We start from the raw sequence: 17,087 nt of genomic DNA, 5'->3' as shown, positions 1-17,087 counted from the left end.
CACCCGTGCTCTAAACTATACTTTTAGGAACCAACTTGGTCAGCTTTTTTTATCTATCCTGTTAAGGTTTTTAACAGCTACTCTATGAAAGAAAGTTTTGTTTTGTATTTTGACATCTTCCCCCAACAGGATTCCAACTTAAAAAAAAAGACTTTCTTGTTTAGCCTCCAATTGTGTAGCATATATGCTAGATTATATTTTGACATTTTTATGAAGTACATACATGTATGAATTTAGCCCTGCTGGCTATGAACATCATAAATAAACAGTGTATCACCTATTTATTTGCTGCATTTAACATTTAGCTGCAAATGGAAGCCAGATGTGGCCATAATAATAAACAGTTAACTAATAAATAGTTAAATAATAAATAGTAAACTAATAAATAGTTTACACCTACATCCCACATGAATCAAGCAGCTCTTTCTAATATCTAAACATAAAGCATGAATGTATTTAAACACTTATTTAAACATTTACTCCTACATCAGCACTGGAGATATGTATAGTACATCATGCACGATCCGCTGAGAAGGCCCCAGGGAAAAGCCTACTCCAGACATGCAACCCCACTGCAAGTGCCAAAGAAGAAATATCATGCCTAAATAGGACTCTTATGAAACTTAAGTGGGTCTATTAAAAATGAACATTGGAAATAGACCGTGGCTATTAGTCCATGAAGTCCTAGACAAGAATGCCTGGCATATTATTACAGTTCCCCCTGATCCTGTATTATATTTCATGCTTCCCAAAAGAATGACTAATGCCCATTTTTCTGCTAAGCATCTCTCACTGGCTATGCATCTCTCACTGGTGATGCATCCTTATTAAATGTTAAAAGAGCAGTCGGTGAAAATACATGACAGTAAAAGAACAGAGAGCAAAAAGAAAACCAAACATACCACTTTTGGCTATGGTATTGAGGGAAATGTTAGACAGTGAAGCAGAAAAGTTGTATAAGCACTGACCATGACAGAGCTGCCAGAAAAAGAGAAAGAAAGATGTTGATGGAAATGCCACAGTCAGTGGACGTAGAAACACAATAGTAATGAAGAACACATAGGATTTCAATGCCTGTATGTAAAATACCATTAAGTACACCGTGACACAATCTGTGTTGATGTGGTAAAAACACAACAGGAAACTTGTAAGGCTCTGGAGGTGACTAACTATGGAGGGCTGTAATCACAGAACTCTTATACTATCCTCTCTGAATTGAATGGGGTAGGAGGCATTAACTTCTCAGAAGTTACAGAAAGTCCATCAGGCCTCTTGGGATGCTTCTTGATAAATAGTGATAAATGAAACAGCAACATAGTTTTTTATGGTTTATATAGATGGAGAGATGTCAAACATGACTTAGTATAACCCAAAGCAGCAGCAGCAACAACAACAACAATAAAACAAAGGATTGATAAGGAAACAGTAACATCCCTATTGATTAATTTAGGTAGGAGTTAAGATATACACCTGAAAATATTATTCATCCAGTCCTGCTACTAATATGGGATTTTTTACCCAAGCAGGTTTTCTTTAAATCTTAAATGTATAACAGGATGTCCTGATAGTGAGTTCTCAATTGTTTTCACAGGCTTAGCTTCATCCTGTAATCCATCTGTGTTTGGTATATATGATTGGGAAGGACAAAAGCCTTTGATATGCCAGATAGAATAACTGTGGTGTCTGCTCAAAGTGTAAAGAATCAAGGAAACCTCCTCCACTTTGCTCTTGAGATTTTATTTCCTCTCCCTGTGTGGGTATATGGTATCATATATAGCCTTTGACAGAAGAAAATGGAAGTTTATCTGTGAGTAATATTTTCCGGCTTTTTTTGTATACTATGACTTATTCTTACTTCTAGATATAATAACAGACCAGCATCCAATTTGATATTATCCTGTGTACATAGAGTCCAATGTAACCGGCTTCTACTTTTCACAAACTGTGCAGACAAAGATCAAAATATATCCAATAGTATATCAAATCCCAATATGTTCCTACATTGTTAAGCCTTTCATGGAATGATTGGCCTAAAAAGAGTCACTGTATGCTTTTCTGAATAATGTCAACTTAAAAATACCAAATAGATAAATAATTGTCAGAATTTAAGGAAGGAAGGAAGGAAGGAAGGAAGGAAGGAAGGAAGGATCAACCTATATAGATTATAAGAATTAGTCAGCATGATAGATTTTTTCTTCTTCTGATTAGTGTTACTCTTAAATGATAGAAATCAGAACAGGAGTGAATAAAAATGGATTAGCAGATGAAAGAAGGTAAAAGAGATAGGAGTATTTGAAATGAGAATATCCTTTAGACCAGGAGTGTCGAACTCAAGGCCTGGGTGGCCTGCAGGACCATCCTGGAAACAGCAAAGGACCAGCCCACGGTGCCTCTTCACTGAAAATGGAGCTCCATTTTAGCTGGCAGACGGCTGCAGGAGGCAGTCACTGCCGCAAACATGTTGAGTTGGCTACGCCTCCTGGTCCCCTGAGGTCAAATACAACCCTGATGTGGCCCTCAATGAAATCGAACTTTACACCTCTGCTTTAGACCAAGAAAAGAAGTTTGGAAATTAGGAACCTTGTGGGTTTTCCAATTTCTCAAGGTGGTTCCCCAATTAGGGTTTAGGCATTGTTTATGTGACAACTCTTTGGAGCTGAAAACAAAATGTTGAAAGAGAATGGCTAACCTGTTCATTCATAACCTCTGAGAGCTCACTGAGCATGTTCTTGTAATGAGATTTCATTTCTTCCTGATATTCCAGCTGATCCTCCTTAATAAGGCGTTCATTAACTTCAAGAGCTTGTCCACATGCTTCTGCAAATTGTCTGCAAAGCACAAAAAACCTCATATCTTTAATGTCAAGGCAATGTGTTATTGTTTCAAATATAAAATAGTATTTTGATTTTATTATGGATTAAAATGGTGTAATCATAATGGACACAGAAAGGTAGTTTAGACTTTTTGAAGAATTCTGTATTTGCCACCTGATGTTTTGTTAAACTCAACAAGGCAGTTATCCTTGTATTTGTTTATCTCTATCTACATATATCTCTATGTCTGTCTATCTCTCTCTACATCTCTCTCTCTTATCTATCTAATATATTGTAAAACTTACCTGAATATTTCTTTTAGAAGTTTAACTTGGTTATCTGGGTATTTCTTAGCATTGGTTTCTTCAAGAAATGCTCGAGCATAAGCCATTGGTCCTGCATTTACCTGCAAGTCAAAGTGTGCTATGTTATACTGAGGGCTGAGGGCTAGTGCTGGCAAAGGCAGCTTAAAACAATTTTTCTTCTGTCAGTGCCTGAAGTCCTGATCTTGTTCACCTGCTGCTGAAGAGTTTTCTAAATTGCAGATACAATACAGAAAGGAAACACTTGAAGATCAGATATGCAAAATGGGAGGCTTGCTTTAGTGATTACCAGAATCTTCCCAAGATTGGGTGATCAAAATGTTTAGTGCCAATATTAAGGCATCCATTTCATTCTTTAAAACAACTTGAATAAATCTCCTAAACTGGAACCTCAACCCCAACATGCTGTAAAAACAAACAAGATGTCTCTCAAACTGTGGGAAATAATGAAAGGGTAGCCAGCTTAAGTTCACTGTATCAAATAAAAATATTATCACACTAAAAGCACAATAGATAAAATTAAATATGAAAACAGTGTAGTAGACTAAATTTCAGCTATCAAAATAAAAGTTAAATTGTAATGAAGCTAGTTAACTCTTAAAAACTTTTAATTATTAACACAGCCTTTAGTTCTGTTCTTCTGAGTCTAGCACAATGTTATCAGTATTCGTCTTCACTTTTCCTCTAAGATAGATTTTCCACTGCTCCAATGCTTTCAGACTCATCTGAAAAGGAAGCTTTTTTTTTTTTTTGATGTTGACTCACTCATAATGATATACAACTTATAGCAGGCATCAAAAACTCTGTGGAAGGGGATACAGTGGAGGTAGCTGAATCCTAAGGTAGATGCATCAATCTTTCTAAAAGAGGGATAATGATGCACTTATCAGCACCACACTCCCGTTCTACCCTTTGGCAAACCTAGCAAGGATATTAAGAAATGGGAACTAAATCTCAGATTCAAAAGAATAAGCATTATAACATTAATAAAATTATGTTCAGAATTAATTAATGTTATAATGCTTCTTTTGAATTTCCAGCAGGTCAGGTTGTAACAACAGAAGAAGAGAAAGATTCTGTTTCCTATTATAAAATCCTAAATGTTAAATCTTTTAAACTTGAGAAAAGGGCTGAACCATATTTACCTTGACACTGACGCTTCCTTGTAGCTTCAGCTGGAGTCGAATCATATCTACCTCTTCCATTGTGCAAAGCTGTTTGAGTTCTGAAATTTTTTTGGACATTTCATCAATAGCTACTTCTATGGGGTTCAGTTCTGTGCTGGTCTGGTTTATAACTTGTATTCTTTTCTTCACGTATGGAAATAAATGGCTAGCTGCAGTCAAAACAAGATAAATACATCTAAGGAAGGTTTATTTAATGTAATATATATTCATAATTAAAACAAAGCAATAATTCATACAATACATGCATGAATAGTTCCATTCTCTCATTCTTTGTATGTATGTATCTACAGTATGTGTGGGTGTATTCATGTATGTAAGTGTATATTTATATTTTTCTAAAAGATTGTAAAAGAATTATTTGCTTTTGTTAATCAAATTCCAGAATAGGTATAAGAATATACCTATAGTTATTTTGTAGATATTCATTCTTACTTTGTGGATACTATTTTTCATGTTACCTCAATGTATTTGAAGTAGTAGCATAAGGTATATAATGAATAAATCAGGTATAAATAAGTAACAAAAAATGGTCTTGCTTCAGTAATAATTTTAATATTATTTTAATAGTTTGTAAATATAAATTAATATTATTGGGTCAAGTAAAATGCTAAATAAACATAGTTCTAAATATATGATATTCTGTTCTAAATCAAAATATTTTGAAGCATATCCATCGGCAATTAGATAATTAGTAATGTGTTACAAAGTATTTGTAACTATTGTTGTAAATAATAAATAACTAATTGCTGTGCTGAGTCAATTGGATTGAGAAGGGTGGCTTTACTGATTGAAGAAATAGTAATAATTTCTGCCCTTCCCTTCTTTTGTCCCCCTTCAGGTCAGTGTTGATTATTGTTGACTACCTGAAATTTTTGAAAATAATTTGTTATTGCCTTCTACCTAGGACTGAGAGGGAAAGACAGGTGCAAAGTTACTGGTCTTGTACCTAAAGCAAGACCAGCACTTGTACTTCTGGTTTCTACTGTGGTGCCCTACCCATTACACCAAACTGTTTTTCTCTCTTATTCTCTCTGCGGACCTTAACACTTCGAAATCTTAACACTGAAACAAAACAGTACAATTTAGGTCATTGGTTTTTTGGGGGGAGTGGTTATCCAATGGTCTCCTGTGGACTTTCAGAAGGTTCAGGGGCTAAGAAGTGGACCAACATCCCTGAGAAATTGCCCAGCCCTGCTGTGAAGAAGAATTCAGTGTCCATACTTGTCAGAATTGTCCGTCTCTTGCATTGCTCTTCTACGCCCCCGTGCTTCTTTCCTGACAAGGTGAACGGCGTTTCAAACACAAAGTGGTTGATATTGTGATGCATTTCAAAGTCAGTCTTACGTTCTTCAACTTCTTTCTCTTCAAAGAAGGGTGTGACATAGGTTACCTGAATATATGCATATTTAGGATCTAGGTCTTTGGGGTTAACCTACACGAACAAAAGGGAAGATAATGCATCAGTTAGAGACAGCGAAAGGACAAGAAAAAAAACTAGACTCTTGCTTTTTATGGCATGTTACTGAAAGGCTGTTTTAGACATTTTAAAAGAGAATATATTCATAGATTTCTTTGCTTTGGACAGGATGGTTATGTATTTTGTATTCAGTTATTTTGAGCATAAAAGGAGCAAACACATTTTCTTAGAACAGATTTCTAAGAAAGCCTTTATTGCTGGCAGTTCCATAATGAATTTCAGAAATCTGAAAGCCCCGTCCCCCAAAAAAGCATGCCTACCAGGACCCTCCACTTTTAATCAATTAATAGCAGTGTAAAGAATGTACGTAATTTTACACATCACAGCATGGAACAAATGTTTATATTACTATCAAGGGCATTATTCTAACTCTGCTGATCAGAGAGATGAATATACACAATTACACGGCCGCAGCAGAGGTTATGCCTTGCCAGATCCATATTCCTCTTCATTTTTTTTTTACTTCATCGGTTTCAAGTTATTCGTGCTTTGAGATTAACTGAATTTATGCAGTGAGCATGGCTCATTGGGGAAAAAAAAGAATGTTTCATTTATTTTAAGTGGGTCTGGACAAAAAACTGTGTAACAGCACAAATGCTTTTAAAAAAAATACCTGTGGACATTTCCAACCATACCTTATTGGAATCTTGGATTATCTTCACATTGTCTGCTCCAAACTTGTCTGCATAAAGCTTCATCAGTCGCTGAGAGATTTCAGATAGGCCTGTTAATTTGGGCTCTTTGTAAATATATTCCTTACCCTCCTCCTCTTCAAAAAAGCCCTGATTAAAAGATAAATCATAACAATTACAGTAAACTGAGTATGATAAAAACACTTCAAGAACATACTGTGGATGAAAAATGTAAGGTACCCGACTGCTAGGTATAAAAAATTAATTTTTTGAATGCTGTAGCTTACAAACGATGAAGAAATGGAATGCATTTAAAAATCAAACTTCTACATTTGCACAGGATGAATATCAACTTTTACTAATAGGGGGAAAAAAGCCTGTGTGAAATGAGACTGAAAACATCCTTGGAGTTTTATATTACATACTTATAACCCATATTTTGTAGCAAGTATGCCACCATGTGGTACAATTCAGTAAGGATAATGAAAATTAATGGTTTCTTGCTTCTTTCTTTCTAAAAACACAACTGGAGTCAAAACTACAATTGTATGTATGTGGGGAACGGGACAACTTTGCAATTAAAATAATATATTAGCTTTTGAAGGCATGTATTTACTTGTTAGTTTATTCTGGGGAACTAAAGTGAATTTATTTCTATTAGGCAGAAAGCTGTGTTTCTCACTGAAGAGGGCTGCTTACTTCTGAAAAAAATTGCACACAATTGGTTTGTTAGTCAGCTATACCCATAGGGAGTACTAATTCTTATTAAGATATAGCTTTTAGCATTGGGCCTTTTTAAAATAACAAGCTACATAGTAGGTTCCAATCTATAAACATATCACTCATGTATGAACTATTATTCATTGTATGAACTATTGATGAAATCCAGTACTTTATGGAGTTTTGTTGGGTATGTAGTTTTTAGCTATGATTCATGTACACATATATATCCTTTCATATTTATATCAGCATGGATGTCATTCTGAGCTTATGTAATACAACAATGGTATCAAAGAACCCTTAGATAGTTTCAAAATGACTTAAACAAGAGAGAAATGTTTCTGATAAAGACATAATTCTAGAATTCTTACTCCCTTTTTGTATTGGTAAATGATAGTTAAATTAGAATACATAGTTTTCATATTTAACTATACACAGGTGTTATTTACCTGGTTTAGTCTAGTTAATGAAAATTAGTTGTCAGTGCTGCTGTTGTTATTTTTATTAAAATTGGGAAAGTAGTGTTTTTTCCCCATTTTGCATGACTTGCTCTAGAACTCTGGGGTGCCTTTCCTGGGATGCATGTTGAATGATGGGGCTTCCAAAGGAAGGGACATTAACTGAAGAGAAGCTTAGTGCCAGCCCACTGAACTTTTTGCTCCCTTGCCAATTCTGTTGAGGACATTTCAGGCTACATGGGAAGAGACTGATGGTGCAAGGTGGTTGCTTATTTGCTGTTGCACTGGGAGGATGCCAGCCATGCTAATGTTTTTGACCTTTTGCCACAGAACACTTTATCACATTTCTGCATTCAGACACTCCCTGTTACAAAAAGTCTGGCCCAACCACCGTTATACTTAATGATATGAGGATTCAGGCATGGAGTAGGATAGGAAACGATCAACTGAGTCCCATATCTTATTAGGTTACGATAAATTATAATTAAAAATAATTATTCCTTATGTTAGAAAACATTTCTGGCTGCCAATATTTTTTAGCTCAACTAGAAAGACTCATTTATTCATAAATGATAAACAATGGCCTATATATTAGTCACTTTCCATTTGCATTTTTGTAAACCGCCCCCCCTCCCCTTTGTGTGTGTATCCAAGTCAGTACTGAAGTTTTCTTGGCAAGATTTCAGAAATGGTTTGACATTGCCTCCTTTCCTTAACCACTACACCAAACTGTTTCTCTTTCTCATTCCTTTTGTGACCCTTAGCACTTTGTAGTCATGATGCTGAAACATCATGAAACAAAATTTAGACACATAAAGGCAGCTGGCATCATCCCTGCACCAAAGGATACATGTACATTGCACTGACACAATTGCCTCTTTGGAAGATCTCATCAACACAGGAAGGGCAGTGTCCAGCAAATGGTCAAGCTAATGACACATAGAACCTAGTTCTGAAATACCTTGCCAAAGGATGTTTACTAGGTTCATACTTAATAATCTTTTTAGTACTATTGATTTTATTCAAATACATAGATAACAAACTACAAATATATCCTTAGAATATTCCTAGAGCTGGAAGGTCATTTTCACTGATTCTTCTTTTACTCAATAGTTCTTTCAAAATGCATGCAGAAAACTGGGGAAAGTCCTAAAATAACATGAAACAGGGAAGCTAGTGAAGATTGCCTCCCCTTCACATCTGCAGTTGAAGCTTTTTTGAATATGTGAAAAAAAATCTAGATTCAAATCAACATATGCAAAATTAGGAGTGGTAATGTAGGAGGAGAATACAATCCTGTCACTTTTGCCAATATGGTCCCTATTTAATAACAAAATTTGATACTTTAAATATTCAGATCCTTATCTCTATATTGTCAAAGTCAAAGTCAATTTATGACAAGGAATGCTGCATAACTACTGTGTTCTTCTTCCTATAAGCTCATTTTAGTTTATCAGAAAGAATCTTGATGTTTATATAAATTCTATTTGTTTTCATAATTCTTTTCATCAGAAAACAACCAATGTTTTCTATCTTTACTAGTTGCCAGACATTTGAGGTAGCTTTAAAAACAGGAGTTTTGTGAAACTACACAACGTTCACAACATCCTCAGGCTTAAATAATTGTATTACTTTCATTTAATTTGATGTAGTCCTGTGTTTGTCCTTTCTTCATGGAATTTAACATAGTTTCTTTGAGAATCCCTGTAATTCTCATTTACAGTTTTGGATTTCAGCAGTATTTTAATGAACCATGAAATTGCAGTCTTCTCTTCACTTTTCATTGAACTATTTTTCCTTGGAAAGGATTAGTTTCATATAAAGGCAAATGCTGATCATGTGTCCTAAATATTAAGTAGGTCACATAATACCAGTTCTGCATCTTTATGTAAAAGATTCCACTGTGAAATGTTGTGAAAGATATTTGCTTCTTATAAGATATAGTGAGTAATGAATTATCAACCATATGCTTGGGGCTAGTAAAATGTAGATTGTTAAAAAGGTTTAGCTCCCGATGGTGGAATTAACCAGTGGAACAGCTTGCCTTCAGAAGTTGTGGGTGCTTCATTATTGGAGGTTTTAAAGAAAAGACTGGATAATCACTTGTCTGAAATGATATATAGGGTCTCCTGCTTAAGCAGGATGTTGGACTAGAAGTCTTTCAAAATCCCTTCCATCTCTGTTATTATGATCATTTACCTGGCAGTACTTTTTATTATTAGAACCATTATTTGGTTGTATTAGTGGATTTATACTGTATATAATATTTTTTCAAAATCATATCAAGGATAATATAATATAGGAACATATTTAAACTCTTCTCTCTCCCGTTAAACAGGAAGATCTTTGTTTCCTTTGGTTTTCTTCTCTCATTTACTTCCCTTTTCTCTACTTGCCTCCCTCCCTCCCTCCGTCTCCCCTTTCCTCCAATACCGGTACTTTGCCCAGCAGAGAGACTCACAGTGTAGCAGAGCTGATCTTCTTCCTTGAATCCTCTCCTCCTTCCCTCTCTCAGGCAGGGCCAACTCCTGATCCCTTATCAAGTCCCTACTTCTTCAGGACTCTACACTAAGGGAAGTACCAGCCATGGAATGGAAGAGTGAGTGGGGTTTCCTGAAGAGCGGGGCTACTTGTAGAGCTTGGAAACTAGCTGATCAGGTTGATGTGAATCACCAGAACACTTCTACCTGGAATGGTTTGATGGTTCAGCATGTGCATCTACATGATGCTCAGCGCCCTGATCTAAGTTGCTACAAGGTATTGCTGTGGATGCAGAAAATCTATTTATCTTCAGAATCAAACTAATTTATAAAGCCACCCATTTATCAAAGTAACTCTGAGCAGCAAACAAAAGTAGAAACCATCAACAATGATAAAACATATTTAAAAACACAACAAATCAAGCCTGTCTCATTTTAAATTGCAAAAAAAACACCCTCTCTATATATGTCAAAGTTCCAGAAATTGCAGCTTGGCCCCAGAATTTGAAAGAAGAGGCAGATCTTCATGACCTTTATACCTTCTAAAAAATTCATAAGGCTGGAGCTATATTTCTAAAGGGAAGTTTTTAAAAGGACAGGCACCATAAAGACATACTTCCTAGGAGTCACCAAGTAACACTGTCTCATGGAGTGACCTGGAGCATGCCTGCTTTGCCAGATCTGGTGGGACACAGTTAAAAGTTTGAAGTGCCTGCCTTAATATAAAAAATTGTAGGTTCTTTCAGATCATGGCCAACTCTTAATATATTATATTGCAATACACAGATCAAGGAAAAAAATAAAGATGCTAACTGAAGAAAGGTTGTCAACATATTCAAGTTGATTTCAAAGTAACAGGATTTTTAAATAAACCACTATAGCCAATTAATAAAGTAAGATCTTTCAATTCTGAAGAAAGTTAATATACTAAAGTGTGTTGGGAGAGCCAATGGTGCCCACAAGAACTAGGGCTAGGCTGTCTACCTCAATATGAATAGATCTTCATATTTAGTTGCAGGGAAATACAAATTCCTTTATGTAGTGTCATTCTATTTATTTTCCACAACTTGGTACTTGCCAGCCTAAGTGGCCCAATCATCTGAAAGGCTTCATGTTGATGAAAACTATATCACAAAAGTTTGCATTTTTTGAGTAACCTGATACATACAACTCAAAGTAGAAAACAAGGGCAAAACTATCAGGCATGTGTGAAAAGGCAATATACTTTTACTGTGATTGAAAGCAAATATAATGTAGTTCAGGAGTTCCTACACTTTTTGCCATAGCACCTGCCTGTGTAGTCTTAAGGATCTTCCTGTAGTTTTAGATCTTCCTTAAAAAACCCATACACCAAAATGGAGACAAATGAGCAATTAAAACAATACAATTAAATTTTGGGGAAGGCAAATGTACTGTAACAGCGTACAACTAAAAGGTTCTTCACACCTCCCATGCACTTTGCCAAGGGAGGTGCACCTCACAGTTTGGAAACCTTGCTTGTTCTGGCAGGACATATGCAAGAAGGCTGTTTGCAGTGGGCATTTCAGATAAGAAACACATAGCTGAACCTGCTTCCATTAGAAATGGGAACAGATTTACGCCTCAAGTACATGAACACCACAGGAACAGATACAACTTTATAATTCAAGGAAGCAGAACAAAAGCATTATTTTGCTAGATGCAGCACAGTATATAAATGAGTGAAAGCAATGTTATTTCATCGCTCACAGTGAATATTAAAAAGTGCTAGAAATCAAGGTTAACCAAAGGTCATACAAGTTGGATGATGTAAGAAGAATTAAACAAAACAGCATGCAAAAGAATAGACAACTTACCACAGCCTTGAATAAGTTCAAAAGAGGAAAAGAGCAAATTTCTGCATTAAAACCTAATTGGCAGACAACATTGTTTAGAACTGATTTTATACATTTTTTTTTTTAAAAAGAGGGAATGTTTCCCTGGAAAGTTCATCTTCAAAGAACATACTGTCCCATCTGATGTCTTGTGGAAGCAAGCATATACACATACGATAACCAAAATATGTAGGCAGAAATACGGAGTAGTGTGCAAGCATTCTACAATGCACTACAAGAATCAGAAGCCAACTAGAAAGCAAAGCTAGTATGTCTACACAAACTAATATAGAATAAAATTAAGGATTTCAAATCAATTAGGAGAAAAAAGTCTTCAATTATTTTGCAGCTTTTTTTCCAGGGATGATTTTGGATACCATCATATAATTTATATTCACACTGCCTTATCTTCATTTTCCTTTTATCCGTTTAATAATCAACAGTATCAAACTATGACAAGCTGTTATGATGAAGAGGCTCCTTCTGAACTCTGCTTTAAAAAAATATGAACTTGTCTCTGAGCTTCCCAGGCTCGTAAATATACACTGTTACCTAAAACTGGGGGTAACTGCAGTGGGGTGAGGTTAATTTTTTGTCATAATATAATCTTAGGTCTTAATCCAGTGCATATTTATTTACACATAAGTCTATTCACTTCAATGGGACATTGCCAAATCAGCAAGCAGAAGCTTAAACCTAAATGTGAGGAAACCTCTAAAACTATTCTTACAGTGCATTGCCACTGATAATATTTTGCTTCTATTTTTATATGACTCTAAATCTACATTTTGCTCCATGAATTTTACTATAGATAAATGTTTAATACTGAAAGCATACCAGGTCAACTAATCCCTACGATATTCACTTGTGGAATGTGTTTTTTACTGCATTCTCTCTAAGAAGAAAATTTGTTGGGAAATGTGTAGTTTAGCTGAAAGTTCACCCACAGTAGTCACTTACTTGGCCATAAAATGCCACACGGTAGTATCGTCCAAATAAGCGCTTTTCAGAATTGACAACTTCTGCGACTTTCAGATAAGATCTATGGATGTCATAGTACAATTCAGACAGCCTCTGGAGTAATAGAATGAAAATATATTTTAAAGTAAAAATTCAAACCAACTCATGTAACTAATTTTTTCTCAACGATGCTAGTAACTTTCGAAGCAACTGATTAAAGGGAACTTTCCAAATGTAACATGCGTGTAGTATCAGCTTCCACTTGGTATTATTTTACTATTTTTTTCTCTATGATTTTTCTATCCTTCCTCATATTACAAAATACTTTAATACTGATTAAAAAGGCAAGGCAGAATAAATATGGAATGCTTTTATTGGTAGTGCTAAGTGTCCTCCATTGGGAATTATCTAGGAGGCAGGTATTCATACAGATTTATAATTATAAGCATGAATTATATATATAATCATATATAAAGAGCCATTTGGTCTAGTGGTTAAAACACTAGGCTAGAAAGCAGGAGACCATAAATTCAAGTCCCGTTTAACCAGGAAAGCTGGCTGGCTGGCTGACCAGTCATTCTGTCTTAGCCCAGTTCACCTCACGGGGTTGTTCTTATGGAGAAAACAGAAGAATTAAGGTGTGTTGGATATGTTATCTGCCTTGAGTTGTTTGTGAAAATAATAAAGGAAAAGAAATAGGTGAATAAATAATTAAAGATGGCAAATCAAATTTGCGTTTTTCATCTTCAGTGTATGGAAGTGAGTTCACATTTTCTTACTTGTCCTGTGTGTGATGGAAATCCATCTTTTTATAATGCAGTCTCATATTAAAAAGGTACAAATGAACAACACAATCAGCATTTTAGTCAGTTTAATTGTTGATTATGTATATAATATAATTATGTATATAAAGCATATGTATGTAATCTAATTAATTATGTATATACAGTATAAAAAGCAGATAATATGGACAGGTGAATATAGTTGCAAAAGTTCCTAAAGCACTGACATCCTATATTATTTTTTTCAGTGGGTTTCCCTCTAATTTTTAGCTCAGCTTACTTTGAAATCTCTTTGCTTCTCAAATACAGCAATAACTGGCTTGTTAACTTCAGCAATGAGTTCGTATCTTTCACATTTCCAGAGATAGTCAACACATAATTCCAGCTGTTTCACAAGGATGTCCTGCAAGTGAAGAAGGAACATCAGGTCTGTGATGTAAAATAAGATATTTTTTTGCAATTTCAATTTCTTAAAAAAGAAATAAAGGTAATTAAAACTCTAATTATGCTCCGCTGGATATAGGTCACTGAAAACTGTGAAGAAAACATACCTAAGAATAACATTGCTAACCTCATTGTATGGTGTATCTTGCATTCCAGAGTCTTCTTTCATTGCTCCTTCTTCTTTAATATTTGGTGTAATATTGAGAAAAGCTGGCCATCCCATAGAAAACAAGCCTTTTCATACAAGAGAAAACGTTCTATCAATGCTTCAGTAGCAATCATTTAAGTAATTGTAGTAAAAAATATGAAGACATTACATATAATAACTTATTACAAATACTATCAATATTATTAACCCTCTTGTAAACACTGTAGTTTATAGCTAGGTAGTTATAATTTGGTAATTTTGGCAAAAAAAACTTCTTGTCCAAAGGCATGATTTGAGAACTTCCTAAAGGCATGATTTGAGACCCAAAAGGATAAGGATGATGTGTTAATGTATTTATGATTCTGAAATACTGTATGTAGTGTTCTCAAAGTTCTTATAAAGTTTTTTATTAATATCTGTCAATAGAATAAAGGATATATAAATATGGGATACATTAAGTTAAGTCTGGTTATACATATTAAAAATATGTACTGATATTAATCTTGAAGCCATAATTTATTAAAATGTGGTCCCAATAGGATTTAAGTTACAAAATCTTCAGCTCATTAGCCTTTCCCAAGCTTATTTTTCAAAGAATAATGATAGGAAAGGACGCTGTTTGGAAATCTAGTATGTAACAGCAGCATCACTTAGTTTTCAAGCAAAGTCTCTGGAATCTCAATGGCACTGTTTACAATGTCCAGGGTCAATGGGCACTGTTGTAGGTGTTTATGATTGTGGGAATTGATACCAGGATGAACTGAAAATTCCATTTTCTAAGCTGACTGGCATCACAGATTTAGGATGTGCTATTGAAAAGACTCCTTTCATTAAATATATACAAATGGGGTTTTTCAAACGTTGACAAGCCCATAAATGGTCATGATTAGAACACTCACTTCCGCCAGGGTGAGTTGTTAGTAAGATATTATTATCAGAGAGTTCAGCATCTTCCAGGAACAGACGAGAGGTACAAATCTTTTCCATTTTCCAGTAACCTATGGTAGGTGTGAGATGTTATTAGCATTTGGTTACTTGTATGTGTTAATACATGCATGTTTATTTATTTAAGCCAAGATATGGAACAATAATAACTCTCTCATCTCAAAAAAAAAAAAAAAAAAAAAAAAGGAAAAATAATACACATATATATGAAACTTGAGTTTTAGGCAAAATATAACATGAAATATTTTTACTTCTGCTATCTTAATGGGAAATATCTGTTTAAATAGCAATTTAAAGAATAAATACAAAACTTTATGCATAGCATAAAATAGGTTGTTAATCGCTTCTGTTCACACCTTGCTGTTTTCTAATCAATCAAACCTTTTAAATGTACTTTATCTTACCCTTTCTCTTCAGATATTCAGCAATAAGGGCAGCTATATGGATGTAGCACATAGCAGCCTGCAAAAAGAGACACTGATAAGTTTTAATGTTAAAGAATTGAAACAAAAGCTAAAAATTTCAGAGGATAATATTCTCTTGAATTACATTCATATTACATGGAATTTGACAACTGGGCAATGTAAATGGATTCCATTATTATAGCCAAAAGACTGATATTGCAACAGTGGAAATAAAAATGTATGATCCTTTTACTCAGTGGATTAAAGCTCTGATTAACTTGCCACCTATGAACTGATTAAAGCTATTGAAGTAGATTTTGGATGGATAAATATAAGGAAGTTATACAGTAGGTTAAAAAAAGCCTGATGGTCATATATTATATAGACCATACATATGCACACACATTCTCAAATAATCTATATATTAGATAATTATATATAGAATTATAACTGTTTATTGTAACAACATACCGTATATGAGAACCCAAATTGTTGGGGGCTATAGGCAGACTCTGTAAACTGGTTAGAAAGGGCTGGAAAGCACTGTGAAGTGGTATATAAGTCTAAGTGCTATTGCTATTACTATTCAACATATAGTATATTACTTTTTCTATTGTATTTTTAAACTTATTTTTAAACCACTTATGCATTTTTATAAGGTATATATTTTTGGGCTTTATTCCTTTAGTTTTTTTTCTGTTTATTTTTTAAAAAATGTTACAGGATGTAGATCTTCTTAATCTTCACCAATACCAGTGTGTCTTTGCAAAACAATAACAACAAAAGAGTCCCAGCTCATCTGGATCGATGTATTAATGTGAAAACTGGTGATTAAGGTACCTTCCCTGTCCATCAAAATTTGAAAATGCCAGAAATTATCTTAAACAGTGTATCTGGCACATTGGTTTCCCAATCAGACTAACCCTGGAATCCAACACTACAGTATACGGATATTTTTAAAATAGGCACATGCCACTATCCTTTCTCTCTATAGGATTTCACTATACCTTCACCATGGCTAGGTTATATACACTATCACCTGCAGTTGTAGGGGGGGATATACAGCAGAACATATGCTCATGTGGATCTGTCTCTATGGATTCCTCAGTTACATGTTTCTTTGTTGTGTCTTATGGGAAATGTGAGGTGATATTCATGTATCCCATTTTAGATCAATGTTCATGCAGTATTATGCTTATTTATCACTTCTACCCAATCAGATCACTAATATATCTCTTCCCAGGTTGCCAATTCTATTTTTCTATTCATTCTACTTGTCCCATTTATAACTGAAGATTAGTGCAAATCATAGTGATTACCGTTACGATTTCTATTATATTAACATTATTGTTATTTTATACCTGCTTTTTAGTCATATCTATATATTTTACATGTAGTTTTTACTTAATATTTCTGGCTTAAAGACTGTAATAAAGATTTCTATTTTGGACAACTGGTAGA

General features: G+C 34.5%; 1 protein-coding gene across 14 annotated transcripts in view; it reads right to left on the bottom strand.

Moving 5' to 3' along the window:
- Nucleotides 1-17,087, bottom strand: part of DOCK10 (dedicator of cytokinesis 10) — a 166,510-nt gene that overhangs the window by 834 nt on the left and 148,589 nt on the right. For 8 of the 14 annotated variants that reach the window (XM_060682894.2, XM_060682895.2, XM_087872664.1 and 5 more), the window contains exons 46-56: nucleotides 15,627-15,684; nucleotides 15,177-15,275; nucleotides 14,257-14,363; nucleotides 13,966-14,088; nucleotides 12,904-13,017; nucleotides 6,436-6,582; nucleotides 5,545-5,755; nucleotides 4,282-4,472; nucleotides 3,119-3,219; nucleotides 2,690-2,828; nucleotides 903-978 (exon numbers count right to left, since the gene is read on the bottom strand). In XM_060682894.2, coding sequence (XP_060538877.2) covers nucleotides 903-978; nucleotides 2,690-2,828; nucleotides 3,119-3,219; nucleotides 4,282-4,472; nucleotides 5,545-5,755; nucleotides 6,436-6,582; nucleotides 12,904-13,017; nucleotides 13,966-14,088; nucleotides 14,257-14,363; nucleotides 15,177-15,275; nucleotides 15,627-15,684 — 1,366 coding nt within the window. The remainder of the gene's footprint in view (nucleotides 1-902; nucleotides 979-2,689; nucleotides 2,829-3,118; nucleotides 3,220-4,281; nucleotides 4,473-5,544; nucleotides 5,756-6,435; nucleotides 6,583-12,903; nucleotides 13,018-13,965; nucleotides 14,089-14,256; nucleotides 14,364-15,176; nucleotides 15,276-15,626; nucleotides 15,685-17,087) is intronic. The other 6 variants (XM_034439393.3, XM_034439391.3, XM_087872667.1 and 3 more) reach the window with 3 other exon arrangements.

The sequence above is a fragment of the Pantherophis guttatus genome, chromosome 6, assembly GCF_059756535.1.
Source record: "Pantherophis guttatus breed Tessera chromosome 6, ASM5975653v1, whole genome shotgun sequence".
NCBI lineage: Eukaryota > Metazoa > Chordata > Lepidosauria > Squamata > Colubridae > Pantherophis > Pantherophis guttatus.
The sequence above is the reverse complement of the archived record's forward strand: the minus strand, read 5'-3'. Positions and strand labels throughout refer to the sequence as shown.